Source organism: Accipiter gentilis, chromosome 2, assembly GCF_929443795.1.
Source record: "Accipiter gentilis chromosome 2, bAccGen1.1, whole genome shotgun sequence".
Taxonomy (NCBI): Eukaryota; Metazoa; Chordata; class Aves; order Accipitriformes; family Accipitridae; genus Astur; species Astur gentilis.
In genome coordinates, this window is record NC_064881.1 from 25750110 (window position 1) to 25768162 (window position 18053).

Genomic DNA, 18053 nt, shown 5'->3' on the forward strand with positions numbered 1-18053 from the left:
TAAACTTCACAATAATCATAATGCATTTACTTGCTGTCAAAAACCTACTTAGATTGAATCATGATTGGGTGTAATATTTGAACAGTCAGCATGCTAAGCCTGTAACTTCCCAAGTACTGGCAGGCAAGATTATCTCTTTGAAAAAACACCAACAGCTTTGCTCTGCCCTGCTTTTAAGTCCCCCATGCCTGAGATTTTAATCTGTTTCATGGGGATTATTAACAGTATCTCAGATATTTGGTTACTAATAGATTCTGTTATTTTGATTACAGTTCTGATGAGACTAAAATGGTAAGTATGTGGCTGGTGAGTGGAGGTGGGGAAAGAAATTCACAAGCCCTTCTTACAAGTCCTACAGCTTTAAAACCAGACTGCCTAAAGCAACCTGGGGGAGCACAATGAATTAGACTCCTTGCTTGCAACCTGAAGAAGCCATGTGTTCCAAACAACAGGTTCATCATAGGATGGTAAGTCTGGTTGTTGGTGGTTTTTTTTTAATAGATATTGTCTTTTGTTACATTTGGGTACTTCTTCTTCCCATATCGCTAAGATTTTCAACATCTCCCTGCAGTCCGTCAACTGTGTGATTACTCTTCTTATCTGCCTACTTTATTCTTCCCAAGAATTCTGTGAAGGGAAGGAAAGCAGTGGCAAACTTGGCTTTGCCTTTTTAAAGACCCTATGATGCCTTGCTCTGTTGCTGATACCATTTGGGAACAAAAGAGGGATGTGGAACTGTAGGCTTCATCTCATTGTAATAAAAAATGCCTTTGCTCTGAAAGATGCAACTCACATTGGCAGCAACTAGCATGCAGCACTGACCTTTTTATTCCATGCAAGTAAGATGCAGTTAATAACCAAACTATGTTAAAAAAGCAAAGCAAACCAAAAAATTGATTGAGGACAAACAGCCTTTTATGGCTTCTCTACCTCTCTCAGGCACATGTCTAAGAGGAGGCAAAATTTAGTCAGAAGTGCTTTAATATCAGTAACTGTTAATTAGTACTTAATCATATGACAAATTCCCAGATTATATCTATATCTTGCATGTGGTGAGAACACTCAACTCTCATTAGTTTCTGCAGAAATCAAGAACACTAAACATACTGCAAGTGAGGACTTAAAATAAAATCATACATATCATCTTAGTTCTCTTGCTGTAGGTTTGACTCTGTCCTACTCACTTGCCTGTACAGCATATATCCTTTTGGATCCTTAACCTCAAGTATATAAGTAGTAATACCACAGTCACTGACACAAATTTAACTCTGAAACAAGGCAGGTGCAAAAGTATTTACAGAAGAGGAGGGGGCAATAAGTGACATTTCAGAGATGTGGGCTCAATGGCACAGAGGTGTATGTGTATCAGAAATTCAATAGACTACCTATCCTCTGTTGGCAAAAACAGTATTTAGGAACAAAATGAACAATTTTGCTAAATCAAATGCATCTTTTTTTTTACAAAGTGCAATGAGCATCAAAAATCTAATTTTTTGTTTACTTGTGTGAGTGATGACCTATTCAGCACCATAAGGTACTTCATAAGAGTTTACTGAATAGAATTATCATCTAAGCTAAAGACTTTTTGTTTAACGAATCTCTGGCAAACCATGCTATTGTCTTGCAGTGTGTGCAGGGATGACCTCACACAAATAAGTCAAAACAGAGAATTGCATTCATTCAATTTTATTAATTTATTATTATTCAGTATTAATATTTATAATTGCATTTATAATTATTCTGTTTTATAATTAAACACTGTTTATGAAGATGGCAATCTTCAGCTGGTGAGCACTGACATGCCATCAAGCCAATGCTTTCTGGTGATGTTCTTAAACCAACAGTGACTTTCACTGAATTAAAAAAATCCTGTGAAATCCTACAGCCAGACAGTAACATAGGGTCTGCTTACCCGAAACTTCACAGAGCTGTGGTAGAATTTCTTCATTTCCACTCTGTCTGACTACAGTGATAACAAAAGGAGAAAAAGGCATAGTCAAGAACAGAATGTCAAGAGTAAGCTTCTGCTACTCAGTAATAATTCACTTCTGATAGTAGGGATGATGACAGTTATATTAATGATGGTCTAAGAGTATGAATGGAGAAAGATCTGTAGGAAGAAGTACTTTTATTAGACCAGATTTTATTAGACCTACCTGAAAAAATCAAGTTTGAGGTTTGTCCGATTTTTTCCAAGTCTGGCTGTTGGTCTAGCAAAGTGCATTACCTTTTCCCCACAAATCTTCCTTCTCAACACATCTGTACCAATTGGTGCTTGACCCAAACCCCTTCAATTTCAGGGACAAAAACTCCATTTAACTTCAGTGGTTCCAAGAAAAATGCAAAGAACATTTCTGATGGTGCTGTATAAAATTAGCTCTTTGAAAGCTAGTATTAACATGCTAGCATTATTAGCATTATAATAATCAACATTACATTGATTAGTAATGATTAGCTGTTTATTTTTAAATTGCTCTCCATGAGAACTGAAACTAATACCTTAATAGGAAAGGGTAATCACAAGTATCTAAAGAAATATATCTGTTACTATACATTCTGTATTTATACCAGGGACAGTTTAAAAAGCTTTAAAATCTTAAGGATATTTCCAGCCAACTTTTCACTATTATCCATTTAAACATTAAACTAAATGCAGGAGATCAGGCAGTAGATGATCTCTTCATGGACTAAAATCTATGAATTGTACAAACAGCTTCAAGGGAAATACAAGGTAAGCTTCCTATGTTAGAGTTTTAACCTTGTTCATAAAACATGAGTTTTGTAGGATTTAGGTAAGATTGCCAGTTACTGAATGTCTTGGCATGGAAAAATACATTATACTGCACTGCATTTAATGTCTATCTAAACTATATTTGCACAGTTTTATCTGAGATTCCTCTGTAAAGGTATCAGTATTATCTTGTATGCACAATGTGTAAAATCTTATGTAAAAGCACTGAACTAAAGCTAGTCCCAAATTACATTTGAAGACATATAATTTTGAATTTTCTGTCTGTTGGGCACAGTAGTGTCACAGAAGCTACCTAAACTCATTTTTTTCCTCATTAGGCTTTCTTCTATAAGAAGTTACAGAATCAAAAGCAGGGAAGATTTTAAAGAAAAGTAAATGTTCTAGATGCCCTTTAGATAAGTTAAGGGCAAACTTTTACCTTTTTTTCAGATGCTTTCTTAGAGTTTTATTTTGCATTTTTCTATAAAATGTAACACAACAATAGTAGCAAGAAGCGAAATTGAATGTACCTATTTTCCCAAAATAAAATATCTCAAATAAATTATTTTTAAAGCATCCTGAAATTACAGGGATTTGCTCTGATTTTGCCCTCTCCCATCCCACAATCTGTAACAAAACACACATATCCTGTTCGGCCCTAGAAGAATATGCACTGTCTTCAACTATGATTCTTGCACAAAGTGAACAGAAAGCTGAAAGTTTCACACAATCATACACCTGCATACATGTATGAGTACATAGTCATATAATCAGTGCTTCCAGTGAAGCTGCACCAGTTCAGTCCTGGTGAGAAAGAGCTTTATGTCTCTTCCGACTGCTCTCATCTGTTACTTTCAAATCTGTTTTTTCTTTTTTTTTAAGAATGTAGACAATGGATATGTTTCCTTCTTCCAAAATAGATTTTCCACTGGAAGGCCAGTGAAGAAGAACATAGGTATCGTCTGATAAATAAAAAAGTTACATAGATTTGACATAGCAGGAAAAAATGTGTCAGATTAGAGGGAATTTCTATAAAGTACTTTAACACACAACTACTACCTGTGGAAATCCCACTTCCAATACTTACTATTATGTCTCCACCTCTTAAAAATTGCACTCGGGGCTGGAAAATCAGTAAGTCACACAGGTAGCAGATATCACAAAGGATGTCCATGATAAAAAAATATATTGTATTACTTGGGGTTTGATATGGGAACACAAAGCGAAGGGGAATAAACCAGCAATTCCAATTATAGGCGACTGTCACAAGCATGAGCCATGCTACATAACGGCGATCTGAAAGAAAAAAACATGGAATTTACAGACATGAACTTAGAATCTTTTCTGATTCTTTTAGACACATTTATTCTACTGTAGTCTCTTGGAATGTTTCTTTCCAGAGCAACCTACCATTCTCCCTTTTTCAACAGCACAGGCTGATAAAGTGATATAGGCTGGAACTAGGAGTCACAAAAAGAATTTGCAAAAGGGAAAAAAGATGAGTTTATGAGAGCATATAGAATTTAGTGTATCTGGAGAAACTCAATACATATTGCATGCTGCTGGTGTGTGGTATAACTGACAAAAGAATTATTTGGCCCTATTGAATAGGACAAATTCTAGATCAAGAATCAGAAGACTTGGGTTTTAATTGTGGTTGGTTTGCATACCAGCTTTGTGCATACCATCTTTACAACTGTTGTCACTTTTCCTGTCTTCTCCCTGTTTGGAATAAATGTTCTTTGGGGCAGGGTCTGTGTGTCCCTCTGAGTTGCAAACTGGAGTGTGGATCTTATGGTGGCTTACAGGTACTATGTAATCATAGGTCACTTCAGTATGCCTTTACCTCATTCTATTGCATAGCTTTTAATTTACCTGTGTATGAGTCTATGCTGTCTGGTAGCTGCAGATGCTCCATGTATTTTTTCAGTGGAGGTTTTTTGAATTTGCAGCACAGCATGTCGCAGTAATGATCCTCCTCTGGCTTTGCTTCTGCATCCTCTTTCTTTTCTTCTTTTTTTTCTTCTTTTGGTGGGGGTGGAGGCTTCTTCTTTGATGGTGCTAGAAGATGCAGCGTAGAATGCCGCAAACGGTGATATCTTTGTAATGGCTCAATTACTACACCCTGGTTTAGCACGTACAAGACCCTTATCATGTTAAAAACTCTTCTAAAAACACTTGGCAGTGACTAAAGCTACAATTCATTATAATACGGAATGCATTGGAAAACAGATTGGAGAATAAAGTCACCACTGATAATCATGTACATCTGCTACCAAGAACAGGACACTTCATGTTACGGAGTGCGAGATATATATTACTGTATTTCCTTGGACAGTGCTCACAACTGATGCCATAAAAGACTGACAAGAAATAAGGTAATTCATAATTTAACATTCATTAATGCAACTGGGCATTTCTTTTTACATGACTGTTGCAAATAATGCATGCAGTTAGGATGGAGATAAAAAAAGATGCCTGTGCCATGGGCTGATCTCTCCCCTCTCCTGAGACCTCATATGCAAGATGAAACTAACGGGAAAGCCTACAGTTTTGTATATTTCTAGGCTTACAAAAGTCTTGTGGTACCCCTTTGAGTCCAGTTCTTCCATCTTTGGGCTGGATAATTTTGTCCATACATTTGTCCCCTTAATTCTGGTGGCTTTACCTCTGAGTAAGATACACAGTCTTAGCAGTAAACTGGCAAACTGGATCTATAATGATTTAGGAAATAAATGCTTGTAAGTTCTACCAAGAGAACAAAAGAGGTAAAAGACCAAAGAAATAATTTTTTTTAAAAAGGAATTCCTTTATCAGCTGTGATAGTTTATGATACTTCAGGCACTATTTTCTGCAGCTTATTAAAAAACAGGTAAGTAATAAACACCTTCTAAAAAAATGTCAGAATATACAATCACCACAATCAATTCTTTGGGAAAAGGAAAAAAAAAAAGTAAAACTTCCTTCTGAAGAGGAAAAACATCATATTTTTTTTATGTGTCATATTTTGTTAAAAGTCAATATTTAATTAATTTCAGATGAGTTTGCTCTATTCAAGGCATGTACTTTGAGTCCTCAGTGTGTCTGGAAGATTGCTGCCATGGCTAAAATTTTATTTACTTTTACATAGCAGAGCTAATCTCAGAGAGACTAATGTCTACTCATAAGATATGTATGTTTCTTCATATGTTTCAGATTCATTCCTATGAATAAACATGTCTGGGAGCTATTTTAAAATATAGAAAACTGCTTGACAGGGATGATTCTAGACATTACCCATGGTTTTTTTCCCCAGTTCTTCAGTGATGGGGTTCAAAGGTAGCTCATAGCTAAGGACCTGGCTTGTTTAGCTAATATGGATAAATTGACTTCAGTGGGCACAAACTGATCCATTTCAGTGGGTAAACGTGCTATACTTACTTGAAAATTTTATCACAGTATTTTCTGTTCCCAGAAAATAATTTTCATCTTTAAACTCAAAAAATGCACAGCTATTTCTTGAGTCACTTACAAGCTGTAGGACTGCCTTCAGGGGAGGACAGCACTGGGTCTTTCAGCTTTTCCTTGTATACTGTTGCCCTTTCCCGCATTTTTCTGACAATCTCTTGAAGCTGGGCATCAGCGTACTCATTTGTTTGGAAACCTGAAGGTGTTGGCTTCTGTATGCTAATTAAAACAAAAGGGAAAAAGCTTAATGTACTGGAAAGCAATGGAAAGAAACAGTGCTAAATCTACTTCTGAGGAGAAGTCAGACATTAAGATTAGATATTGGCCACAGTGCTTATTCACATAACTTAATTCATGGTAGGTGGACATCTAAGTTAACTGTTCTTGCTTCCTGCTTATGCCAGCAGCAGCCTACACAACATTTCAGGCAGAGGAGGTCAGGGTACCCTGTGCTCTGTATAGCCCACTGAACTAATGACTTCTCACTGCTGCTTTTCACCAAGTTCTACTGTGGCTATGTAAGGCCTAGAGCTTATCCCGTGTATTTGCTAAGATACAAGGCACGCTCTTCCCATCTGTGCATAAAAATGTGCTCGTAATTATACGGTAATATCCTAATGATGACAGGACATAACCGAGTTAGAGAGTGATGTGCAGTGGGGGAGGAGAGACTATGCTTACTTTATTCTTCCTAACACTGGGAAAATTTATTTCATCTGGGTTTTGTTATGGGTCTTAGCTAACATGAGGTAAAAAGTGCATCTCTTTTACTAAGTGGAAACAAAACACTGGTGCTCTTGCTGAAGTTTCTTCTGTTTCCACTAAGCACTCACAGCATTTCCTCAAACCTGAGGACCACTGATTTTCAAATACCTGCAAACTCACATTCTGGACTGAAACTAATGTTTTTAATAGGATCTATGCATACTGCACAGTCAATTAGAAAATCTAGGTGAGAGTGATTCTTGATCAACTCTTTTGGGCTTATTCATACTTGAAATTTCATCCTCAATTAGATGCTACTGTCTGATTATGCAAATTAGGGCTGTTTTGGAGTGCCACCCAGCTGGCAGCTGGGCCATGCATTTGGACTTCTGTATCCTAGACTCAACACTTCTCAGCTGGGACTGGCTGGAAATGGCTGTGACCAGCACAAGGCAGCTCAAGGCTTCCTCCCCCACACATCACAACCGCCACCCCTGTACCGAAACCCTGCCAGCTATGCCCAGTAGAGGGAGTACAGCAGAGAATTGTTCTTTCTTTCTTAACAGTTTTTCAGCTCTGTCCCAAATACCATGGGGATGGGGATGTTACAGTAAGAGAAGAGGCAGACCAAGAGTGAAGCATGCCCCAAATTTACAGATTCTTCACAAAACCTTCCCAAAGGTGAGTAGAGGGGAAGTGGTATGACAGCACCTTGGGTGGGGAGGAAATGAAAAACATTGCGAACTGATCTTTGAATAAACACCATGTTTCCTCAAGACCTAAACCTACATTGAAGTTCCTAACAGGAGCTATAACTAAAAAAGGAGAGGGTCAGAGTGGGATGCGCGTAGCTTTTTGAGAAGCATGATTTTCTGGAGGCATAACACATATCACGATGCCCAAGGAAGTATAATTTAAGGATGTGAAAATCCTTCAGCAATAAACTATAGGATAAAATGGAGGGAAGAAGCAGAAATCTGGAAGTACGTGCTTATCATTCCTCTAATTTAAGTCTTCTGTAGTGTCTATTTTTTCAAACTTCCCAGACAGGAGATTAATCAAGCAGTTCTGATATACATTGTAATATCATCACAGTTCCTTTTGTGTCACATATTCCCTTTGCTCAGTGTAATGAAAACATTTCTTATTTTGAGCTAACATGTCACAACTAGTTTTTCAGCTTCTATGCAAAGAATTTCTTACTCTTTGCTGTTGCTATATTTGCTCAGGGCATTAGCTATCTTATAGTAAAATACACTTAACACAAATGTCATGCCAAAGGCCCCTTCTATCTGCTTTCTAGGGATAAGCTATAAATTGTGTGGGATTTTCTTGTTATTTCACAGCTTTTCCAATAAAAGTTAAAGTCTCCTCTGTCATGAGTTTGGTCCTTTATTATTGCAATTTAGCCCAAAGGAACCATGTTGTTATTTGGTACTGATCAGAAACTATGTGACTTTGTTTAAAGTTATTTGCCCCACAGTTGATGAGAAATTGATTTTCCTTGCCCTACTTCTCATTTGGTTTGTGTTATCTCCTCCTCTATTATTTTCTACTAACAAAATTCTTACTTTAAATTTTCTCTGGTTACTGCAGATGGAAGAGGCTGCATATTGAACACTGCTAATTTGAAGATGTGTATTGTACATATAATATGCTTTGTGTGGAGACACACTTTAAATTGCCTTGGCTAATGAAGCCCATTCAAACTTGACTAAATCACTTCTAATAAACTTGACTCCATCTCTCGCATTAGGTGGTGCTAGGATTTGTCTCTAGGCTGATATGTTATTCTTTAAGCAAATTTATCTCTGACCTTTTTGCAATATGTTACAATAAGCCTAGGTCTATATTACTTACTACACTATATAGTCCTTTACAGAGCAGAAATGTTTACTCCCTACAGAAGTAATAATTTCACATGGCCTAGGAAATGAAAAAGTTAGGACCACAACTCATGTACTATGCACACAGTTTTGTTATTACCTCAAACATACTTTGTTTAACAATAGCAACATATGTAACAATAGAATTATAATAATAATGCAGTTTCTTATGTTTTTGTCGCGGTTTAACCCCAGCCAGCAACTAAGCACCACGGAGCTGCTTACTCACTCCCCTCCATCCAGTGGGATGTGGGAGAAAATCGGGAAAAGAAGTAAAACTCATGGGTTGAGATACGAATGGTTTAATAGAACAGAAAAGAAGAAACTAATAATGATAATGACAACACTAACAAAATGACAACAGTAGTAATAAAAGGATTGGAATGTACAAATGATGCGCAGGGCAATTGCTCACCACCCGCCCACTGACACCCAGCTAGTCCCCTCGCGGCGATTCCCCGCCCCCACTCCCCAGTTCCTATACTGGATGGGACGTCCCATGGTATGGAATACAGCGTCGGCCAGTTGGGTCAGGTGCCCTGGCTGTGTCCTGTGCCAACTTCTTGTGCCCCTCCAGCTTTCTCTCTGGCTGGGCATGAGAAGCTGAAAAATCCTTGACTTTAGTCTAAACACTACTGAGCAACAACTGAAAACATCAGTGTGTTATCAACATTCTTCCCATACTGAACTCAAAACACAGCACTGTACCAGCTACTAGGAAGACAGTTAATTCTATCCCAGCTGAAACCAGTACAGTTTTTAATTTGCAGGTTTTCTCTTTTTCACTTACAGGTTTAAACTTGTTTGTTCAGTGAATAAAATTACAGTGCCTTAATTCTCCCCATGCTAAGAGAAACGATTTAGACACCTAGAGCATAGTGGAAGAAAATGGCCTTGAAAGAACAGGCCATGGAAATACTGTGTTGAGTGTGCTAATGTATCTAACATCTGTTAAGTACTGTGGCTTGGAAGTTTTCTGTGTTAAGAGTTCAAACAAAACAGTGATCAAGAAATGCAATAGGCTATTTCAGAATAAATCAAGCTTACCCTTTTCTAAATTGCAATCTAGAGTTTAATTCTTTCTTGATTTTTGGCCATGAACACCAAGTACCTGCATTCAATTCCATGTTCTATCTACATGGTGACCCCTGAGAAAATGTATTTCATAGATGTATGCTGCTGCCTGAAAAAAATCCATACCACTTTTTGATGATTTCAGTAATAACCCCTCTTTTTGCAGCACTTAAGAAACTTTCTCTTATCTTCCTGGAAATAAAATTCTTGATCTTGCAGTAGAACTTTTAATGCTTTTATTGAGCTCTGACATTATGATTTATGATTGCATTTACAACCTGTGTCTTGAAAAAATAATTTGTTGTCTTAAATAAATTATGGAGACTCTCTAATTCAAATAACCAATTTTCAGAAGGATATGACAATGCATAGCTATACAAATGTGCACAAAACATGATGGTATAGCTGAGAAGGATTTCAGTGAGATAAAAAAATGTAGTTCTAGGCATCATGAAAGATTGATTCAAAAACACATTCTCAATTTGTGCTGACAATCCCAGTGTGGGTAATGCTATAGAAACTAGAACCCTCTATCTGTCCCCACTTCCAAGTCTAAGCTCACTCATCCTAAATGACTAGGAATCCTAATGTTTCTCTGAAATAGAAAAAAAATACATTAGTCATCTGCTTGGTACAGGAAGAGGGGTATTCCAAAAAGCTAATTTTAGCTATTCTGATTATGCTCCATTTATAGTCAATAGAAAGCTTCTCTGAGGAGAGGTTCAGAATGACTAAGATTGGTTTCTGCTCTGAATTGCCTGCGAAAGGAGCCTATCCTCCTTTACCTGCACTGGAAGCTGATGGAGTTTTAGGAGTGAGCTTTAATATTTTCTTTAATGATGTTGGTACAAATGTATCAGTGTGCTAATGATGTTTGGTAGGACATTGGATTTGGAAGATTGAAAAGTAGGACTGATTCCTATACAGGAAAAATTGAATTATTTGAACCGAGTAATAGAAACGAGAACAAATCTAAAGTTACATAATGCAGACATGCATTTAGAAACAAATTGTAAGAATTTCTTTTGTAAATGGTGGGATCATCAATTGCAGATGACAAAAGGATATATATCCAAGTGTTTTAGTCAACAGCAAGGTGCCTATGAGCCATACTGTAATCTGGCTACACTGGTACAAATGTAATCCTAGATTGAATCTGACATATTGCCAGTGAAGGAAGCATTACTATTGGTATATAAGCCAATGGTGGGAATTATACTGACCAGATATACTCAAAAGGTGAATTCATGTAGGAAACTGTATAAAGCCTCTTAGAATGATCAAGGCTGCTGGGAACATAGCTTTAAAAAGGGCAGCAAAACAGACTGAGAGGCAGTAGGATTGTTGTGTATAAATTCAAATTTTGGTGGAGAACTGTGTAGGGAAACAGGTATCTGAGCTGAGGAAGAGTATTGTAATAATAATAAATGTGAATAGAAACACTACAAAGTAATATGAGTTAAAAGTCTGAAGAAAGTTTCTAAGCCTTTTAAGTCTGGGATACTGGACAGCCTTCTACTGTGAGTGAGGAGCAGTTGAAACAAGCATGACAGACTTCAAGATTATATTAGCTAAGATCATGAAAACTATTGCAGGCAGTGGTTCCTGAGAATGTAAGAGAATGTATGCAGCATGACAGGAAATCCTTTTGAGTAAACAAACTTGAAATACATAAAGGTTTGGAAAGTGAATGAGTGACTTAACTTGTACAGATACTACCAGGTCCACTACTACCAAAAATCTCAACAGTTCAAGTGCTAAGAAAGTGAGTTTCTAAGATAAATATACCATCTTACAGTCTTGAAACAAACTGTTGACAGGTTAGATTCCATGGAATTTCAAAAAGCTCTTAATTAAATTTTAATTTTCATTAGCAGTCTTGAAACAAGTATCTTCCTCCGCCCCATCATCTCTTCTTTTAAGAGGGAAAATGTTTGAGAGAGACCCATCTTTAGTGATCCAGAAGATTATGTCTTTCTCTATTTGCTGCATATTTTGAAATACTAGTAGTACATTAACTTGTCTTTGCAATAAAAAAGAATAAAATACATTTCTATTTTCATTCTATTTTAGGATTGAATTGTTCTTCACTATACAATTTGAATTTAAACGGATGTTACTTTTGTCCTACTATCTATTTTCTTACATATTTCTCTAATTTAAACATAGTGATATAATAATATATGTGTTGGTTTTGATTATATATAGAAGCAAGAATAGGCCATAAGCATTAGTAAGCTTCATGTGGATGACATGTAAATAGAACTTTCTGTTGGATTTCATAACTTTCCCTCAGTTCAGAGTCTTTGTACAGAAATTATGGTCGTTTGGGTGCTAAGCAAGTGTTCTTGAAGTAAGATGCAGAGATCATCCATTTCCCAGATCTCATGTTGTATTCATACAGCAAAACGGATATAGAAGCAACAATGTTCAAGGAAGGCACTATCTTTCAGTTATCTACTGACATTGGACTCAGAACAAACTTCTTGATGCAGTGCAGACTGAAATCTAATCATCTAGGCTGCATGAGATTCCTCCTCTTTAGTTCAAAGGTTTGTCACAGCAGCTTCTTTGACAATCCTCCTAGTTACTCAATCACAACAGGCTGCGAATCCTCTAATCTTCTTTACAGTACTCTCTAAAGAGAAGTCTGTCTCAACATGGAGCTCTCACTGAGGTACCAGATTAAAATTTGAATAAGATTTTATTTTAATTAGTAATTTTGCAGTATGAACTATACAAAATAAAGAAGTATGAATGTTGAAAGTATCAATTAAATTTGAAAAATCATCTTTCTTTAATGTCACTGGTGATATAAAGTTGTTTAATTGCACTGGATATTTACTATGATGTTAAAAATAAGGGTGGCATAATTTCTGACACTGATTGCTTTAGAACAAAAGTATAATATTCTGAGAAGGAACCATATGATAATAAGTGAGACAGTTTTGCCTCCCTTATTTCCCTATCTGGTGCTGTTGTGTCATTGGGGCTTTCTTATCTTTAAGTGATTAAATCTGTCTGGGGCATCTGGCTCTTATCAGGAATTTTTAAAGATATTTCTTATCATATATATACATACCATCTGCTACATTCAAACACATTCAGATGCAAACTCATAACTTATTTACATAAGCATATAATGATTTATGGCTAAGGAAGAAAAGTCTTAATCAGAGTATGATCCAGTGCCATACAGAATTCATGAGCACAGCACAAATCCTTCTTCCAACTTTCTATTCTTCAGTTTTTATTAATACACAGGAAATAAAAAGCTGAAATGAAAACACTATAATATTTCCCAAAGTGAATTTAAAAAAAAAAAAGTTGCAATAAAATGTCTCAAACTTGAAAAACTTAATTTTCAATAGATGCTTTCATTTCTCATCTGTTTTAATACAGATCCAAAAAAATCACACAAGCATAGGACTGTAGAGAACTTTGAGACATCCTGTAATCCTAGTCCCCACAGCTCAAAGCTGGATGAGGTATATCTGTGCTATTCCTGACAGATTCTTGTGTAACCTGTTCTTAAATATGTCTAGTGATGGCTCACAAAGCCACTCTATCACTCCCCCTCCTCAACTGGACAGGGGAGGGAAAAATAATAGAAGGCTCATGGGTAGGGGACAGGGAGAGGTCACTCAGCAGTTACGGTCATGGGCAAAACAGACTTGATTTAGGGAAATTAGTTTCATTTATTACCAATCAAATCAGAGTAGGGTAATGAGAAATAAAACCAAATCTTAAAAACAACTTCCCCCCACCCCTCCCTTCTTCCCGGGCTCAACTTTACTCCAGAGTTCTCTACCTCCTCCCCCTCAGCAACGCAAGGGGAGAGGGAATAGGGGTTAGGGTCAGTTTCTCACATGTCTCTGCCGCTCCTTCCTCCTCAGGGGCAGGACTCATCACACTCTTCTCCTGCTCCAGTGTGGGATCCCTCCCATGGGAGACAGTTCTCCATGAACTTCTCCAATGTTGGTCCTTCCCACAGGCTGCAGTTCTTCACGAACTGCTCCAACATGGGTCCCTTCCATGGGGTGCAGTCTTTCAGGAGCACACTGCTTCAGAGTGGGTCCCTTCCATGGGGTCACAAGTCCTGCCACAAAACCTGCTCCAGCGTGGGCTCCGCTCTCCACGGGTCTGCAGGTTCTGCCAGGAGCCTGCTCCAGTGTGGGCTTCCCACGGGGTCACAGCCACCTTCGGGTCCCGCCTGCTCCAGCGTGGGGTCCTCCATGGGCTGCAGGTGGATATCTGCTCCACCGTGGACCTCCCTGGGCTGCAGGGGGACAGCCTGTCTCACCAGGGTCTTCCCCACGGGCTGCAGGGGAATCTCTGCTCTGGTGCCCGGAGCACCTCCTCCCCCTCCTTCTTCACTGTCCTTGGGGTCTGCAGGGTTGTTTCTCTCACATGTTCTCACTCTTCTCTCCTGGCTGCTGTTGCACAGTATTTTTTCCCTTTTTAAATATCTTATTGCAAAGATACTACCACTGTTGCTGATGGGCTCGGCCTTGGCCAGCGGTGGGTCCATCTTGGAGCCGGCTGGCATTGGCTCTGTCAAGACACCGAGGCAGCTAGAATAGCAGCTTCTCACAGAAGCCACCTCTGTAGCCCCCTGCTACCAAAACCTGGCCACGCAAACCCAATACATCTTCCTAAAGAATTTATTCTAGTGCTTCACTAGCCTCATTGAACGAATTTTTCTTAACATAAATATCTTTTGGTACAATTTGTCCTATCCACTGTGAACATGGGATAAAATTTATAGTCCCTTTTCTTTTATCTTACTTTTTGGCTGTTTAAACGTTTTCATGTTCTAACTGGTTTTTTTTGCAAATGAAAAAAGATCTGGGAAAAGGGTAATAATTGTATGATGACTAAGAATATTAGTTAATTTTATAATTTTCAGTGTGCAGAGGTGTAAGTACCTGAATAAGAATCTTTTAGCTGATATACGCTTCAGGAAGCTTTAATTCAACTAGCAAGGGTAAAAATACAAGTAAAAGAAGTTGTGGCATAGATTCAGCTTGTGTGGCAACTAAAGTTGCTCCGCTATTGGGAGCCCTGGCAGACTTTCACAATATACTGAACTTCATGCCATGTGCTATTGTTGCCGATGCTAATTATATAAAACTAGCTTGGTGCAACCAACTCTGTTGCAACTCTACCTTCATTAGTTGTAAACTGCTATACAGCCACCTGTGTAGGACCTCATTTCATGTAGCTTTCCCAGTATCACAAAGAAACTTGGTGAGAGATAGAAAGAACCCATTTCTCTGAGATGACTTCCAATTACCGCTATCTAAGACCATCCTTTCCCCTTCTGCAGGCTCCTGCCACATTCTTTTCCAAATTCAGCAACAAAGTTGGCATGTTCCCTGTGGACAACTGATCATCACACATCTCCTCCTGACTATCATTCATCCAGGCCACCAAATAAGACTGGGCTGCCAGACGCCTTTGACTTCTCATCTGATCCTCATATCTCTGCCTGTCACTGTTTCCTCTGTTCCTCTCTTGTGCTGCACAACATGGGATGTTTTCATCTTAAATAGCTAATATTTGGAAAATGAGTAAATAACTGGAGACTCGGTGTTTTAAAAAGAAGTGCTGGACAAGATTAATTATAAGCATGAATATTTATACTTCTCATGAAGTAATAATCAGTTTTCCTTTATTAAATGACAATAAGCATTATGTCTTAGATTTATATGTCTGTTAGATTTATCAAGAAAGACCCTGATGTATGTGCAAATGTTTGGTGTAAATGTAATTTGAATATAAGTGCAATTTAAATACAAATATTTTATACTACACATACTAGTTTACCTGTCACAACGCTCATTGCTTTGCTTTTTTCCCCACAATTGACTCAACAGATAATAGCAGAGATAGCATTTTTAATAAATTATCATTTCTTCCATCACAAAAAAAGGTATCTTCCTACTTTGAAAAATGTTAGGTCAATGGAGGATTTACACAAAATACTTTTAATTAAAGAAAGAAATCAGTGGCAAAGTATAACAAACTATACCCTTTTTTTCTTACATATACTAAGAAAAGAATTTATCTCATTTATATATTCAAAAATAAATATGTATGAATATTATGAATATATAATTTAAAATAATGCAAGGAAAAAAAAAAAAGAAGCAGCATTTCAGTCTGTGTAATGATATTCCTGTCTTTTTACTTGCTTCATTTAGTCTTCAAGGAAATCGCTACCTTTTTAACTTCAGGCTACCTACTTGATTGTCGTGCAGAGTGAGTGGCATTAAATAGCATGGGTAACTGCATCCTGCAGAATGGATAGAATTTAAAGGCTGTAGGAAAATACATCTCAGCAATGATTACAGCAAGTTTAATCCATTTTGGTACAGGCAGCACACCATCACCTTTCTATTTAATTTGCAGGTTCTCAATTTAGCCATTGCAGAAATTCAAATGCAAGCACTAAAAGTGACAAGCTCTGATAGAAAGACCTAAGCAGAAGGAATATAAGTGCTAAGAAAAGTATTTTGGTTTTTTTAATATATTAATGTCTTTTCAGTCAGGCTTACAAACTGTACTGGATGTGTTCCATCTGTTTACAATTTCAAGTACTGCAGTGGTTAGCTGGAAACAACTAAGGAAATGTATTAGTCTCTTCATAGAATGTACTTGAAACTATGTCTAAATTAGGGGTTTTCAGAAGTGCCCAGGATTGGCCTTGTTTTACTTTATTTCAAGTTGATTGGAATTTAGTGCCATGAATGTCATCTTTTTGGGTCTCTGGTGTTCCTACAGTAATCAAGGATTTCTGGAGACTCTGCAGAGGGTTGATACTGGTTTTGTTTCATCAGGGAGCTGAGATTTTGTTCTTGTGATAGGACATAGTTTCTCTAAGATGCATCAGCTTGGTGAATTGATGTGTTGCAACTAGTGGATGGCAAGCACTAATAAGCACAATAATTTTCTTGGTCGAGGTAATTGAGCTAAATGAAGTGCATTACTCACTAAGAACATGCTACCAGCAGGAGCTCTCTTTATTAACCTGGCTATGCACCACATAGCAAATTGCCTCTTAATCTTTGTTTGTTTTGTTATCTTTTTTTGCTATTAGCCAAATTAGAGAGGAAAAAATCTCCTTTATGGGCCTGAGAAGGACTGGTATAGCCTACTAGGTAATAGGATGTGGCTATGAAAAAGGCAAACTACGAGCACAAAACTCAGTCTTCCTGAACTACCTGTGCTTGTATGGTGGTTTGCAACACTGGAGCTCCCTTTATTTGAAAATATTGAACACTGGGTTCCTGCATTTGCAAAAGCAGAATCAGAAGAGTATGTTTACAGGGTAAGAATGTTAAACCTATTTTGTATAATTTTTGTATTTTATTAAAATTTATTTAGTGCATTTTATAGGAACATGTTTTGTTCATAATACCTAGATTCTGAAGGTGACATACCAGATAGAAATTTTTGTTCTTCTCTAAACATAACCCAGAATGTGTAAGATCTTAAAGTGAAATCCAAAAACATCCAAAGTCCCAGTTACCCACTGTGGTTTTTTTTCTTCATGGACCTTTGGTTATGTGGCCCACAAATATGGATTGTCATTTTACACAGCATTTTGCAGAGTAGAGTTCATGATCCTTGACTGGGGTTTCAGAGTACTGCCTTAGTATAAATAGTACATTGTAATCACTTTGGTAATCTGGGAAGATGAAACACTCTTATCCAGGCTTAAAGGCTTTTAAAAGACACAGAGGAGAGAAAAGGTCATAGAAGCTCTTTGTATCCCTCCATTTTCTCTGATCTATGTTCTCAGGTGCTTTGTTTACCATTCTTCCATACTCTACTTTTTCTAGGACTTGCTGCAAGTTCTTTGTCTTGTCCCCTGATGCCAGGCATTGACTACTACTTGTTTCTTAGGCATCTGTCTCCCCTCTACTCTTACATGCCAAAACACTTCATACAGTCCTCCTCTTCATCGGCTGCCACATGCCACAGGCTCTTTATTGGTTCCCAGCCTTCAGCGTGCGGTCATACAAAGGTCTCTCCTACGTCACCTTTGTGATCATCTAAGTCACGTCTTTGTAGGTTTGGGTTTTTTTTGGTTAGATTTTGGGTTCCAAACAGTACCCTCACGAAGCATGTTGTCATTTTCTCTTGAGTACACAGGGCTATATTTCTCTGTTTGTGGAGCAAGATGGTCTGAAGACCTTTGCTTT

The 18053-nt window shown here is 37.6% G+C and overlaps 1 protein-coding gene across 1 annotated transcript in view; it reads right to left on the reverse strand.

Moving 5' to 3' along the window:
- The window catches only part of CNGB3 (cyclic nucleotide gated channel subunit beta 3), a 70962-nt gene that overhangs the window by 30448 nt on the left and 22461 nt on the right, over nucleotides 1–18053 (reverse strand). Inside the window, exons 4-7 of the mRNA XM_049819139.1 lie at nucleotides 6243–6397; nucleotides 4607–4792; nucleotides 3819–4027; nucleotides 1913–1963 (exon numbers count right to left, since the gene is read on the reverse strand). Of these exons, the coding sequence (XP_049675096.1) occupies nucleotides 1913–1963; nucleotides 3819–4027; nucleotides 4607–4792; nucleotides 6243–6397 (601 nt within the window). The remainder of the gene's footprint in view (nucleotides 1–1912; nucleotides 1964–3818; nucleotides 4028–4606; nucleotides 4793–6242; nucleotides 6398–18053) is intronic.